Source organism: Lepidochelys olivacea, assembly GCF_965140295.1.
Source record: "Lepidochelys olivacea isolate rLepOli2 genome assembly, chromosome: 1".
NCBI lineage: Eukaryota > Metazoa > Chordata > Testudines > Cheloniidae > Lepidochelys > Lepidochelys olivacea.
Window position 1 is genome coordinate 338,430,245 of NC_140411.1, and position 16,098 is coordinate 338,446,342.

Sequence of the window (16,098 nt, forward strand, 5' to 3'; positions counted from 1 at the left end):
ATTTTATTATCATGTGATTAGTGTAAAACAGGGGCTCTCAATCTTTTCAGACTGCTGTACCCCTTTCGGGAGTCTAATATGTCTTGCGTAGTCCCAGGTTTCATCTCACTTAAAAACTACTTGCTTACAAAATCAGACCTAAAAATACAAAAGTGTCACAGCACACAGTTATTGAACAATTTCTGACTCTAATTATATGCTAAAAATGATAAAATAAATCAATTGGAATATAAATATTGTACTTACATTTCAGTGTATCGTTTATAAAGCAGGATAAACAAGTCATTGTCTGTATGAAATTTTAGTTCGTACTGACTTCGCTAGTGCTTTTTATGTAACCTGTTGTAAAACTAGGCAATATCTAGATGAGTTGATGTACTCCCTGGAAGACCTCTGCATACCCCCAGAGGTATGTGTACCCTTGGTTAAGCGTCACTGATGTAAAAAGTATGGTAGACAGTGTGACGAGTAATACAGGAAATGATTCAAAGGATACTTTCCATGATTTCCTGTTCCCTGGTGTATGACACTGGAAGCAACTGGCACACTGGAAATATTGTTGAAAACATGGGCAGGTTAGACTTATCAGGTGCAAGTAATTTAAGAAACTTGGGGTGAAATCCTGACCCTGCTGAAGTGTAGACCCTATTGAAATCCCACAAGGTGCCTATTTCCATCTTTAGGCACCTAAATACCTTTAAACATTTGGCCCCCTAAGTGCCTACCTCACTTTTGAACTGGGGACCTAGGAACTTCTGAAAATTTTAACCCAAGTCCATGAGTTATTTTCAGTTAGTCAAATGGCAGGTAAATGTATCAAAAAATATACACCCTTATCTAAATTCTGATGATTCTTGAAGGTTTTAACAAGATAATGTAAAGTTATGTGGTGCCTGATACGATTCTTAGCCCTACCTTCTGTAAGTTCATTTTACCTTTTCTCTGCCATCATGAGAACACGTTCCACATTAAAAGGGCACCCACTGTGTTGCTACAGATGCTCGCAGTCACATAGAGTTCTGAATGGCTGTCAGACAGTGGCTGATTGACTACAGCAGCGGTCTCCATTGAGCCAGTGATCTAGCAGCCCAAAGCTCCGTATCCCATGAGTTCCTTTTTTCTTTTTTTTTTAAGCAATAATTTAATGTTTAAGACCTAATAATCAAGAGGTGGGATATATCATGAAGAATAACAAAGTGTTCGGAGGAGCCGATTGTCATTAGCTTGGCTTCAGGCTGTTGGTCCCAGCTGCTCTTCGGTGCCCAAAGAATCCCTGCCATGCTGTCGTCATTGCTAATATCATGGAAACTTTTTTTTAAAGGTTCTGTGAGAGCTGTTGCATTGTGCACAGTCTAGGATATTACTATTCAGCCCCCCAACCAGTCAAGTCTTTGGGATAATTTTCAATCTTTCAGTGGAAATTATACTGACTAGATAGTGGATTTTTTTTTTTAATGAATCAAGAAATCTGGCAAGCGGGGGGAAGATATTGAGCATTTCTATTATCTCAACAATTCTCTTTGGCAGAGAGGGGATGGTGGTCAGGAATCTCTTTCTCTCACACACACATACGCACATGTATGGGTGTTATACATTTGTATTTTTCAGTATCCTCAGAAAAATGCTAGTTTTAGTAGTAGAAGTTGTTTCTCCATTAAAACTAATAGGCATGATCCCTCTATTTTCCTATATGCAAAACACTTGTTGGAGTCGCTGGAAATACTGTGTCCACCTTTACTTCCTTATATAGCACCCAAAGTGCACTAAGCAGGATTGCAGAAATAGTAGGTTGTGGTGGTCTACAGCAGTAACTTAGTTCCTTGAAAGGAAACTTCAGATTCAGCAAGTCCAGGTTCACTTCCTAGCTTTGCTACAGACTTGTGTAATGTAGGGCATCACTTAATCTCTGTGTGTTTTGTGTATTTAGATTTAGTTTTTGGGGCAGGGACACTATGCTGACTGTGTGTGTATGCATAGCACCTAACACAATAGAATCACTATCTCAGCTGGGACACTAGGCACTTTTGTAATACGAAATAATATATCTTACATGGCTTTCATTTGAGTTTTTTGTCTTGTGTATTTCAATCAGCCTGCTATAATTCTTTACTCGCAAGTTGTCATAAAAGACAAGCAAAGCAGCAGTTTCCTTCCTAAAGTTTCTTTAGAAGAAATCTTCTCGATTTTTTCCTTCTGGCACACACCAATTTTATCCTGAAGTGTTGCCATACATAATTTACTGCAATCTTGTCTGCACTAAAAAGTTGTACCACCTTACACCAGTATGGTTAAAGCGGTACAATCCACACAGTGTGGACACAGTTATACTGGTATAAAGGTACTCTATGCTAGTAAAGCTATTCCCATACAGGAAGGGGAATAAGCTATAATAGTATATGGCACCTTTATACTGGCATAACAATGTCCACATGAGGATTTTTACTGGTCTATCTGTAAAAAATCACAACTCTAACTGACATAGTTTTACTGGTACAAGTTTCAAGTGTAGAACAGGACTTAGTCCAATACCACTAATGCCACCAATGGCACTACCATTGGTGCGGCTGTAATGCTGTAGGTGAAGAGAAGACACAAGGAGTAATAAACACTGAAGGGCTGTCAATGCTGGGAAAATTTTCTGTGTTGCTTCTGGTGGCCTGATCCCTTTTTACTGAATGGTTTTCAAAACCTCAGGTCAGGCTGCCTTAAACCACGTAACACCACATCTTTGCTGTGGTTATATCCAGTTTTTAAATTGCTTTAGCTGGACCACTTTTTAAGAGGGTTAGTAAATGTCCCTTGTGTAGATAGGGTCTTAGATGTAAGAATGGTGCCTGGTGGAATGGCAGGGAGGGCTTAGTCAAGTTGGTATTTGAAATGGTCTCCAGAAAATATACAGTACAAAAAAAACACGAAGGAGAAACTTGTTAATATTTCATATCAAAATTATAGGATTACTGCACATTTTCTTGATGGAATGGTAAATTAGCTGTTCCTAGTAATCGATGCAGTCTGAAAAATCTAATGTGTAAAAACCAAAAGTCACACTGAAACACTGTCTGAAACTGGCGTATTTTCTCCCTTTTGTGCTTTGAGACATTTGAAGAGCCCATGCTGTTTTAGGGGAGGACCGTTTTTGATAAATGATTGTTATTGCTAAGACACTCTTGAGGACAGTGCTATATGCACTAGGAAGGGCTTAAACCCTCAGGCTTTTGGCCTTTTATTGATGGTTTTTTCAATGTGGACCTTAAGCTCTAAGAAGCTGAGTTTTCTTTAAATTTATATATTTATTAGTGCAGCTTGATGGATATCTTTTTTTTATTATGTGTTTGTATTTCTGCGTGAAAAATTGTGGACAAAAAATAAAAATCAGAAAAGAATAAGAGTGCTATAATGACTGAAATAAAGAAAATGCATAAAAGTACATGAAAAGCAAAATATCGGCATCCCCAGGCTTTCAAGCCGTAAAACTAAGGTATTTTATTCCTCCAACACTGAAAAGAGGTTTCACAGCCATTATGATGATTCCAATCCATTTTCTTAAATTTCCACTGTTATTTTATTAACCCCTATTTTTTAGCTTGCTTTTCAGTACTACCAATACGATTTCTCTCCAACGTAATATACAAGTGAAAATTATTTACTGGTTTAGTAGAATTTGGGTTTTGCCTTTTGAACAGAACATTTGTTTTTAGAAGCAATAATATTCCTTGTTTAAAAAAACAGATATTCATAATGAAATTGTTCTGTATCTCTTCCAGAAGTTTAGTCAAGGTGCTGCTTATCCTAAAATAAAGTGTAAGATCGTTCTAATGAATTTGTATGCCTTCTGTAGAGGCTTTCATCCTAAGATCTCAAAGCACTTTAATAAAGTAGGCTTCACTGCTCCTATAAGGAAGGGAGTGGTGGTCCCATTTTATAAATAGGGCAATTGAGCTCAAAGAGTTTGAGGCCTGTATTTTCAAAAGTGACCACTATTTTTTGCTATCTCAATTTTAAGGTGCCCAACTTAGTGTCTCATGTTGGGCACCCAAAAATTGAAGCACGCAAAATTAATGGACGCTTTTAGAAAACAGAGCTCAGTGACTTGCCCAGAGTCACAAAGCAAGTCTGTGGTATCGTAGAGTAGAATCTCTCTCTCTCGACTCTTGGCCCTACACTCTAATTACTAGGCCACACGCTAGCCACATGATAGAATTTGTGTGGTTGTATCTACTGGAATGTACAGATCCAATTTTATAAAAGTTACTTAATTCATGGAACGTGTGCCCTTTCCTTGGCGCTGCAGGCCGTTTACTTTGCAAGTAAATTTTAAAACCTGGTCAAATGAAGTGTCTGAGTCTGACCTAAAAGGGAAGTGTTAAGTTTCTGTTTGGCAATTCATTGTTGCTTGGTGCTGTTACAATACCTTTAAGTAAATGGGTTGGGAAACTGTTGATACTGCAAGTAGAAAGATGATTGGAACTTGAGCAATTTTAGTGGAAATGTTTGCAGGGACTGGGGAGAACTAGTTCCTCTTATTTGGATTAATAGGATTGGTACTAGGCCAGGAATTTGACAAAGAGTAAAGAACTACCCCCGCATACACTCTTTAAAATTACTCTGCTTGCATTTCAGGATCATGGAGCAACTTCAATAGCTGAAGAATGTTTTAGGCCAGGGATTTCACAGGGTGAGCTACATCTGCAGAGAGAAAGGTGTGACTCAGTTTCCTCTTCCATTCACAATTTCATAGACCACATCCACTCTGTCTTGATTGCAAGGACCAGTTCCCTCTCTTTCAAAATTGTGTAATATCCCTGTGGCATCTACAGCAATTGCTTATGTGAAAAATTAGTAGCCAGGAAGTATTTAGAGTGGGATTTCTAAATCTCTGAGCAATGGCCGATCTCTGATCCTAGTGAAGTCGATGAAAGTTTTACCATTGATTTCAAGGGAAGCAGAGTTGGGCCATCTCTGAAAATCCCTGCCTTAATGTATATGGTTAGTTCTTTTCCAGATGCTAAACTGCATTAAGGGAGGGGCCGGTATCTTGTGACTATCCACCTAAACAGGGGCTGTCAGCTTAGGCTCTGCAGATCACCAGTGGTCCATGAACAATAGTATGAATACAGTTGTTTTAGGCTCTGAGAGGAAGTCCATAGTGCCTCTGTTTGGTAAAGAAAGAGAGGGCTCCATAAGAAGAGCTTCAGAGGATGAGGAATTTAGATGAGGATTCATTTCAGATGAGATTCATTTCAGGGGGTGAAATGAATTTGTTACAGGATCTTAATTAAATGTGTCAACCCTTTCTTTCTGCATTATCATCCCCTTGCTTTTTTAAAAAACAAATGGGCTGTTTTTACCATTAAAAGAGTGCAGGCATCAGGTTACAGGTTCTTCCTCTCCCTTTCTTCCTACCTCCTACAAGTAACTGGAAGGTAACACTGCGGTCTCATTCCAGGTGGCCTCAATATGGTAACTCTCCCCATACCTCCTTAGCAGCTGCTTGCTGCCAGGCTGGGGAGCAGGGATATCTGTTGGCTTGCAGGTTTCTCCTTGAGGGTAGCAGAAGCTGGGCCTAACAGACAGCCCACTGAGTTGCCTATTCATCTGGTGAGTAAAGATCAGAGATGACTTCAGAAATGAAGTGGTACAGCTGGCAACTGGCCGTTACTGTTACAAATGAATAGGTATTTATCCTATTAATTAGGCAGCTATTGTCAAAATCTGAGATAGGGACATCTTTTCAGCCTGTCTGCCTTAAAGATAATCTGGGGCACAGAGACAGTGTTTGTAAGGGGACTCTAATGTAAGGTGAATGGAAGTGAAGAAGGGTTTCTTCAGATTCCCCTTCTCTTTTCCTCTGTCCTGAGTGTAGGCTGTAGAAGAGCCGGCTGTAACCTCTTTCAGAGCCATTTGTTGTGTTGGCTGGCCATATTTGAGTGCTTTAGGGCAGTGGTTCTCAACCAGGAGTACACAGAAGTTTTCCAGGGGGTACATCAACTCATCTAGATATTTGCCTAGTTTTACAACAGGTTACATAAAAAAATCACTTGTGAAGTCAGTCCAAACTGAAATTTCCTCCAGACAATGACTTGTTTATACTGCTTTATCTATGGTACACTGAAATGTAAGTACAATATTTATATTCCGATTGATTTATTTTATAGTGTTCAGTAATAGTGGGCTGTGACCCTTTTTTGTGTGTATTTTTATGTCTGATTTTGTAAGCAAGAAGTTTTTAAGTGAGGTGAAACTTGGGGTACGCAAGACAAATCAGACTCCTAAAAGGGGTATGGTAGTCTGGAAAGGTTGAGAATCACTGCTTTAGGGTACCTCCGCACAGCAGCTGGGAGGTGTCATTCCCAGTTTGAGTAGACGTACACATGCTAGCTGCGTTCGAGCTAGCTCCTAAAACAGCAAAGTGTGGCTAGCCACCCCTGTATGTGCCCAGGGGGTCAGGCAGAATGCTCTTTGGCAGCTAGCCTGAGCTGCTGCCTGTGCCCCTCCAGTCACACTGCTATTTTTAGGTGCTAGCTCAAGCAGAGCTAGCATGTGTATGTCTACCCCCACTGGGAATTATACCTCCCAGTCTGACGAGCAAAGAACCAGACACTGACCTGGGTGCTGATTTCCTTGCTGCTGCTGCAGTCTGGCTAGTCGGCAGGAGGCTAGGAGCCCAAGACCTCCCACATCCCATTCCTGTCTTTGCCCAGGGCTCGGTGTGTGGCCTTGAAGTCGCCTAACCTCTCCGTGCCTCAGTATCTTTTTCTATAAGATTGAGAGGACTGTGATGCTTTTTTCCTTGGAGGAAGAGCGTGAAGATTGATTAGGTCATGTGTGTAATGTGCTGAAAGCCCCCCAAGTGCACTGGGGGGGAACTTAAAATCCCAGAATTGGCTGGCCCAGTTGGAGCAGAGGTAGACAAAGAGTAGCTTTTAAGTTCACCTCTTCAGAGCAGAGCTCAAGTGAGCCATCGCTTGAGGGCTCCAGGAAAGGAGGATGTGGGGGGCGGGGGGACGGTTCTGCCACTTCCAAGGGGGCTGCTGGACACCCCCTGAATGTTTGAGGGTGGACAGTCTCTGGATTACTGCCCTGATCCCTTGGTCTCCAGGGGCTTGACAGCAGAAAAACTGTGTGGGGGAATGATAACTCTAATATTCCCTTACATGCCTTCTCACCCCCAAGCTATCTCAGCTGTCCTCTGGTACACAGATTGTAACTAGTCTATAGCAGTGGCCCCTTTTTTCTCCCTCCAACTATCTCTAATGAAAAGCAGCTTCCAGTTTTGCACACTACATCCTGAAAGGAGACCAACATTCATGTAGCTTCTAATCTGTGCTCCTGGAGGATACATTTTATCTGTGTGTGCAAAGCTTTCTGCATATGTTTGGTTTTTATTTTAAAATCATGCCATTCTGACTCCTCTGTGAAAGGGAGATTAAAGGTCCAAAGGATGCTCAACTTTGTGAGGAAAAGATCTACAGGTTGTTTGGTCAGAGATGCATTTCTTTAGAAAACGATGCCCCTCTGTCTGGGGGGAGGTGCAGTCTCCGTTGCCTGTATCTCCTGTAGGCTGGCTGCTGCTTAGTCTTGCTCTGGTGTCTTTGCTTCCTGATTTGTGAGGCTGTGATGGGATCTGCTCATTGTAAGTATACATAGAGCAGAAAAAGGGCCATATCTGTCAAGGCTGGTAGCTTGGAAACTGATCTATCTTGAGGATACTGTTCTCTGTTAATTTCTGGTTTTGGAGCCATTCCTGCTGCTAGACAAAATTTTAAAAATGCATCTTTTGACTCTCAGGGCTGGTCTACACTACAGGGGGGATCAATCTAAGTTACGCAACTTCAGCTACGTGAATAACGTAGCTGAAGTCGACGTACTTAAATCTACTTACCATGGTGTCTTCACTGCGGTGTGTCGACGGGGCATGCTCTCCCATCGATTCCCCTTGCACTTCTCGTTGAGGTGGAGTACCAGAGTCTACGCTAGAGCGATGGGCAGTTGATTTATCGTGTATATACTAGACACATTAAATCGACCCCTGCTGGATTGATCGCTGCCCGTCGATCTGGCCGGTAGTGTAGACAAGCCCTCAGTAAATGCACTAGTGCACGCAGGCATCTCTACTGTATCTTGCCACCTCATATAACTACTGTTTACAAGCTTTGCAGACTTATTCATCCTGACTGTCCTTATTCCCCTAATGGCATAGGCCCTAGCTTTATTAAGATATTTCCCTGAGCCTTGCTGTGACTAGTATCTGTGCTCACCCCACCTGTCAGGGATCCCACTGTTGCAGTTTAAATCTACAGGGCACTGTGCCTTTGCTGTGGTGAGCCCTAGGATCTGCTTGACCCCCTTCTTTCTGTCTCTCGCTCCACTTATAAGACGATGCTGTCACATGATGTCTTATTAGTATAACTATTATTGGTCCCTTATATACTGCCATCTCCCGCAAACCCTCCTCCTCCTCTTTGTATTCGATTCTCTTTTGCTTTATGTACTTAATTTTTTAAAAAGAAAAGGAGTATTTGTGGCACCTTAGAGACTCACAAATTTATTTGAGCATAAGCTTTCGTGAGCTACAGCTCACTTCATCGGATGCATTGAATTCCACTGAATGCATCCGATGAAGTGAGCTGTAGCTCACGAAAGCTTATGCTCAAATAAATTTGTTAGTCTCTAAGGTGCCACAAGTACTCCTGTTCTTTTTGCGAATACAGACTAACACTGCTGCTACTCTGAAACCTTAATTTTTTAAGAGTGCCATGCCTAACAATATCTCAGAAAACAAAGACTTAATAAAACAGGTTGGGGCAGGAGAGCGAGTCTCTCTGTCTTTGAACACAGCATGGGGATGGATCTTTGATAATGAGGCCAGAGCCAAGACTTGCAGTTTGGGAATGTAAAATTTTAGTTTCTTTTCTGTCTCTAAGGACGAGTGTGTGTCTGGCTGATGGCAGGACTAAACCTTGGTATGTTAAGCCACCATTTCTTTTATTCCATTCCCCCTCCCCCCCTCCAGTTTTGAATAAATCTAGTTTTATGGAATTCTTCTAGTGCAGTGGTGGACAAACTTTTTGGCCTGAGGGCCACATCTGGGTATGGAAATCGTATGGTGGGCCGTGAATGCTCACAAAATTGGGGTTGTGGTGTGTGAGGGGGTGAGGGCTCCAGCTGGAGGTGTGGGCTCTGAGGTGGTGCTGAGGATGAGGGGTTTGGGGTGCAGGAGGGTGCTCTGGGCTGGGACTGAGGGGTTCGGAAGGCAGGAGGGGGATCAGGGCTGGGGCAGGGGGTTGGGGCGCCGGAGGAGAGGACTCTGGGGTGGTGCTGAGGATGAGGGGTTTGGGGTGCAGGAGGAGGATCAGGGCTGGGGTCGAGGGGTTTGGAAGGTGGGAGCAGGATCAGGGCAGGGGCAGGGGGTCAGGGCCCGGGAGGGGGTCAGGGGTGCAGGCTCCAGGCGGTGCTTACCTCAAGCAGCTCCTGGAAGCAGCAGCATGTCCCCGCTCCGGCTCCTATGCGGAGGTGCAGCCAGGCAGCTCTGCATGCTTCCCTGTCCGCAGGTGCTGCCGCTGCAGCTCCCATTACCTGCAGTTCCCGGCCAATGGGAGCTGCAGAAGCGGTGCTTATGGTGGGGCAGCGTGCAGAGCTCCCTGGCTGCTCCTACACCTAGGAGCTGGAGAAGGGACATGCCGCTGCTTCCAGGAGCCGGGCGGAGCCACAGCACACGCGGAAGCAGGGCAAGCCCCCAACCCCGCTTCTGTTTAGGCACCTAAATGAAGTGGTCACGTTTTTAAAAGCTCTCAGTACTTCCCAACTCCATTTGTTCTTAATAAGAACTGCCGAGTGCTAAGCACTCTTACAAAATCTGGTCCTAGTTGTGCATGCTTTTAGCAATGTTGAAAATCTTGCCCTGTATTATAAAATAAAATAATATGGGCCCTATTTAAATAAAGTAGACATTATGAAGTATGTTAAACTGAAGAACCGCTGGGACATGGGTTTTTTTAGTAAAAAAAAAAACAACCAAACCCCAAACAAACCAGATTTGGGATCATGAGTAAGATTTCCAATGCCATAATTTTTTTAGTTGTAACTATTTTGCATAAAATCCTCTTTGTCAAGGTTTTTTTTCTTCTGCTCCTTTCCAAGGTAATTTCTGCTACTGTCTGTAGGAAGTCCTTTACCACTGGGTGACACTGTTTGACAGTATTCTTGATGTTCACTACAGTAAAGCCTGAAGAAGCTGTCCTTGAACTTCTGATTTTCATACTGAAACGCCTAGAATTTATATTAGGTATGCTGTCTTCATATGTAGTCCCAAAATGTGATTTATCTGGCTCTGCCATAATCTGTCCAGTGTTTGAATTCATTCCTGATGAAACACTGTTGATGTCAATGGAATTACATGAGGGACAAATCAGGTCTGATTCTGACCTTTCTTCCCCCCCGGCCTGCCCCGTAATCATATTTTAAAGTAATTTAAGGTTTGAAGAAAATTTACAGTTGCTCTGGGTTGTGTATGGATTAATGATGAACTGCATATTAATGAATTGCTAATTCCTTTTTGGGGGAACAATATTAATGCAAATTATGCTGTCACGTTTATTTCCCAGGAGGCAATAATTTGAATGATCTGATTCTACTAAAAGTCAAATTTGATGCAGTAGGCACAGATTAACATTATAACTCTTCAGTGAGAACCAGATTTCATATACTTGGTTACATATTTTTAGTAAATCTTGCTTAATCCCTGTAAAATGAATTGTGTGTGTATACCCCTAAACAATATTTCTTTTATTACTGCAGAAGCAAATGTGGTTCATCCGTATGCATGCGTTCTTTGGAACAAGCCCAGGGTAGGATCAGATTGTTCCCTTGTCCCCAGCATGTTCTCTTCCCTCCCCCCCGCCCCCACAAGGCTGTCCCATATATAGGTTTGAACACCGACAAGACCATGGTGTTACCCTTAATATAAAGGACGTAGAGAAATTGATAAACGTATTTCTAAAGAGGCAGAAAATCGAAGCCAAAAGGTGTACCTGAGCCTTTATAGCCTGATTTGATTCTCGTCAGTCTCTATTGAGAGTCAGCATTGGTTAGTGGATTGGGCACTGGACAGGGAATTAGGAGAGCTGGGTTCTGTTCCCAGCTGTGCCATTGTTGTATGCGGGGAGACCTTGGGCAAGTCACATACCTTCCCTGTGCCTCAGTTTTCCCATATGTAAAATGGAGCTAATGATACTTATCTTTTCTCAAGTGTTTTGAGGGCTACTGATGAAAAGCTCTATATAATAGCTAGGTGGTATTATCATTGACCGGCTGAGAGGTCATGGGCAAGTCTCTCCACTTTTCTGCGCCTTCCCGCCGCTCCCCGCCCCCCCACCTTTTTATCTATTTTGTCAATTTGGACTATTTGCTCTGTGGAGCAGGGCCTGTCTCTTACTATGTGTATGTACCGTGCCTGGCATGCACAATATGACCCCCAGGAGTCTCCAAGTGCTGCTGTAATATGTATTAATTAATGGTGCTAGTCTCTCTTCTGCACCTTTGATTCCACCTCAGTCTACCCTACGGTTTGAACAACTCCTCTAGTATGGAAATCTGGCTCATTACATCCTGGAAGGGATATTCTTCCCTTCCCTGCCCCCAATTCAACAATGGTATTTGTGACTGCAGCTTTTCACCATTTTAATCTAGCAGCTTCCTTTAACTATAATTCTAAGCAGGAATGGAACTATGTATATCTTATAATTCACCTCTTCATCCTCTGAAGCAGCAATTCTGAGTTTTCCATAGGATCTTGCAGCCACAGTGTGAAACCTTTGGGAGAACTAAATACAGCGTCTGTCCACCAACCCTTCCCAGTGTCTTTGGAAAGTGTAAAAATTCTCAAAGCCATGTGTCTGTTGCTGCCCATTGTTATTCCATGCAGATTACAGAACTGTGGTTCACTCCTCAGTGTAACTGCTCTGTTGGGAATTGTTCAGACCCAAGGAGGTTCATTTATCCAGCATATCCCTCAATATATCTGATTGTTTTTCTCTTGGAAGCACTGGGATGTAGAATGAGTCTGGTGGTGTTCGAAAAAGAGATGCTAGCTTATAAATATGAAGCGAGAAGCACTAATGTGGTGGCAATTGAAGAAGCAAACACTGCCACGTTTAGTCTGTTCTTCTTCCTTTGGGTGTCCGTAAACCTTCCAATGCAAACATCTTTAAGCAGATATTGCCTATTCTGGCTGCTCCATCTGTGTTCGGTTGATGTTACAGTCACTGTAGTATTTTGAGCGGGTTGGGGAAACAAACTTTAAATATTTAATTGGATTTCCTGGAGGTTTTGAGTGGTTTAACTAGTTTAATACCCACTCAAGTCACAACAGAAGTAGTTGTAGCTAGCAATGCCTGCTGCTTTCTGGATTCCAAATCCCCAACATTATTGCAGTATCTTAGGCTATGTCTACACTACAGCAGGGATTGACCCTCTGAGATCGATCCACTGGTGGTCAATTTATAGGGTCTAGTGAATCTAGTAGATCTAGCAGATCGCTCTCTAGTTAACCCCTGTACTCTACCCCCAACGAGAAGAGTAAGGTAAGTCGATGGGACCCCCTGTGGTGTAGACCCCGCAGTAACTTGACCTAAGGTACATCAACTCCAGCTACGTTATTCACATAGCTGGAGTTGCGTAGTGTATCTCGACTTACCGCGGTAGTGTAGACATAGCCTTAGGACTGGATCCTGCACCACTTAAATCACTGGTAGCCTTGCTGTTGTCACCAATGGGAATAGGATCAGGTTTGTAGTCTCTTGGCAGGTAGGTGATTAATGAATCCATTAAATGCTGTTAGTAGTATCTTATTTCTTAGGTTTAACACTGGTCTCCAGCTAACCCCATTCAATACCATTCTAATCAACAAAACATTCCAAGATAATGTTATGGAGTTTGTCTCAGGCATGGCTGGCCTAATTTCACATCACTTACCAGGCTCACAACTTTCAAGTTCATACTTCCTATCTCCCATTATCACATAGCTTGCGATTCCAGGGGGAAAGACTGCAGCTGTTTTAGAGACGAGATTAACAATAATTAACCATAACTATTTGCATTTAAACACAATGTTAAAACAATGGGCTCTTTATTACTGCCTTCTCTCAACACAGTAACCAGGGCTTTCAAATCTATATGCCATGGATGAGGAGTTAGGTGGTTACTCGTCTAAGGGAAGTTTTATGTCGGGCTGTTCTGGGTATGGTAGAGATCCAGATATTCCAGATTTGCTACCTTTGCTGTCCCCTGGCATTGAAAACCACTTACTTTCTAACACTAAATAGTCTTTGGTCTTAATATAGGGGAATCTGGGTGAAAATTAATGGTTTGTGATACACAGGAAGTCAGACTAGACGATGTAACGGTCTCCTTCTGACTTTAAACTCTATATACCACCCTGCTGGGCTCACCTTGTACCAGTTTCCCTCCTTTCCCTGATGTTAGATTCACCATAAACTATCTCTTATTCTAGATCAGAGGTTCTCAAACTGTGGCCCGTGAGCTCCATTCAGGTGCTTCACACACAGTTCCCTCTAAGGTGCGTGCCTGGGTGGCCACACACGAGAGAATGAAGGGCCACCCACCTAATTAGTGAAGCCGTGAACTAATTAGGTGCCTGGACCCTGGAGAAAACGTTCATGTAAGGTGAGGTGGTGACCTTGGGGAAATAGGGGGTACGTGGGAGGGGGCAGTGGGGGGATTTTGGGATGTGCAGGGCCGCGGCGGCCAGAAAAAGAGGCAACTTGCTCCAGCTCCAGGGCTGCAGCTGCCAGGGGGAGACCCCCCTTTCCCCCCCAGCCCCAGCTCGGGGGCTGCTGTGGCAGGAGAGACCCCCCTTCCCCCCAAGCCCCAGCTCGGGGGCTGCCATGGAGGGGGAGAGAGGACACATCCATTGCATTAGAAAGGAAAGACTATTGATATTAAAATATGAGTTGTGTGCTTTTATTTGTAGAACAAAAAAAGTTTTGTATTATGTTTTTCTTTATATAGTGCTTTTATCCAAAGTGCTTTACAATAGTTAGCTAATGGTGCAAACAACATTTGGAAATATCATTAAGTGGTCTGCCGAGACCCTCAGCAATTTTCAAGTGGTCTGTGAAAAAAAAAGTTTGAGAACCACTGCCCTAGATTATAAACTGGCCACAAATAGAATCATGAATACGCTGAAAGCTGATTATCTTGCCAACTTACGTTTGGTGTGTAAGCGCAAATCTTGGGTGGAATGACTGGGAAGGTAGAACTCCTCCTACCAAGGGCTGTCCACTGCTTGCCAACTGTTAAATAACCAATGAAGGAGGAGTGTCTAACTCCAACCAAGACTGGGTAAAAAGTTTTCCACAAATTGCTCTGGAGTACAAGCATATAGGGTGATACTGCATTCTGGAAGGAGGACGTTAACAGTCTTAATGACTCAGTGGACTATATAGGTACTGCTTGTTCTTTCCCACTCGCTACAAGCGGATTTAGCTTTCCAGAAAAAAATATCCATCCATATGAAAACTGTTTTTCATTCATGTGTTATAGCATCTTTGACCAGTCTAGTGCTTTACACTGAAACACTCACACACAACCTTGTATAATACATTATACTTGGATTGCTCCTTCCATCAGAGTGTTTTGAAATGCTTTGCAAACAATAGTGAAGTTGAGCTTCCAATGCTCCTGGGAGATAGCTAAATTATCCCCATTTTGCAGATGGAAAAATGGAGACACGCAGAGGTTCTGTGATTTGCTCAAGGTCACCTAGGAAGTCTGTGCTGGAGCCAGGAACAGAAGCCAGGTCTCCAGATTCCTAGACCTGTGCCAAAAGTGTGCCCTTTATCTGGTGTAAATAGCATATGTGGTAGTGTATTACTATGAGAATATTAAAACAATCACTACAATATGTTTATCATTTATGTACTGCCATAGGTGTATCCCTATGGTATGCCTTATGTATTCCTTGTGTCTGCCATAGGGACAGGTAATGGCCACAAGGTCCCTGACCCTTGCCTTTTATAATCTAGAGCCAAAATTCTTGCCATCTTTAAATGGCACATGCCTAGAACAAGAGCACGATCGGGCACTGACACATCATTTACCTCTCTCTACCACAGCTCCCAGCCAGCAGCACCAGAACCCGCCTCTTGCCAGCACCACCCACCCTCCCCTCCCCCAAAACAAATGTCTGATTCTTGCCTTGACCTAAATCCCATAATCCCATGGGACCCCCAAAGGATTCTTGGATTAAGAGTCAGGCTAATAAATCACGGCTGGTTTTGGGATCCCAGGTGGGTAAAGTATGAGAACTCTTTCCCTAGATTAGAAAGAGAACGAACAGTAACTGGAGAGTTAGTTCTTAAAGGGGAGTTAATATGAACATTCCTTATCTGGGATCTCTTGCATTCCTCATGAACAGATATTTTAAAAAAAAAATTATAGTGGTGCTTAGTTGATACACGCGAACAATGTGCACAGTTCGGAAGGGAAGTGGGAAAACTTGTGCAGCATGGATTTAAGCAGCCTTTTCCACCCAAGCGTGGCTGTGCAAGGCTGCGCTAGTTATGTAACTTCTGATCAGAGGCATGCTGAAGTATTTTCATTCTAATGCCCCTGGAAAGCAGAAAGTGAGAGTGGAATCATATTTCTCCTAAAAGACTGCTTTAGGGTTACTTGTTACAAACCACAAGTCTATGCAGTAGTTTTAAAGATCTAAAAATGTAAGCCTTTCAAAAATAGTGTTTGATGGGTTATAGTATGCTCAGAACAGATGTTCAAGCTCTTTAAAGAATAAAATTTCATGTCCGGAGACATTAAGCGATTGAGTGAACGCTTCTGGGCAAGATTAATTTCAAAGTTTATCTAGGCAAAAACTAAAAATTAAGTGAATAGTCCTAGTTGCTTGCTTCAGTGTAACCCTCTGAGGCCTGGATAAGTTTATTATTTATTGATATATATATGTATAGGCCTTGATTTTTTTTTTTTTAAAGGGGCCTCAACTCTGCCTCTGCTTTCACAGCTGAAGATAATTGTGTGCACAATTTGAAATGTGTAAATGCTCCATATGCATACATTTATGGT

The 16,098-nt window shown here is 42.7% G+C and overlaps 1 protein-coding gene across 2 annotated transcripts in view; it reads left to right on the top strand.

Moving 5' to 3' along the window:
- The window catches only part of FAM107B (family with sequence similarity 107 member B), an 85,267-nt gene that overhangs the window by 47,413 nt on the left and 21,756 nt on the right, over window positions 1–16,098 (top strand). Inside the window, exon 1 of one of the 2 annotated variants that reach the window (XM_084617268.1) lies at window positions 10,174–10,285. The exons of the other annotated variant lie outside the window; for it this stretch is intronic. Within the exon in view, the coding sequence (XP_084473394.1) occupies window positions 10,207–10,285 (79 nt within the window). The 5' untranslated portion in view covers window positions 10,174–10,206. Of the gene's footprint in view, window positions 1–10,173; window positions 10,286–16,098 lie in introns of those variants that run through there. 2 annotated transcript variants of the gene reach the window in all.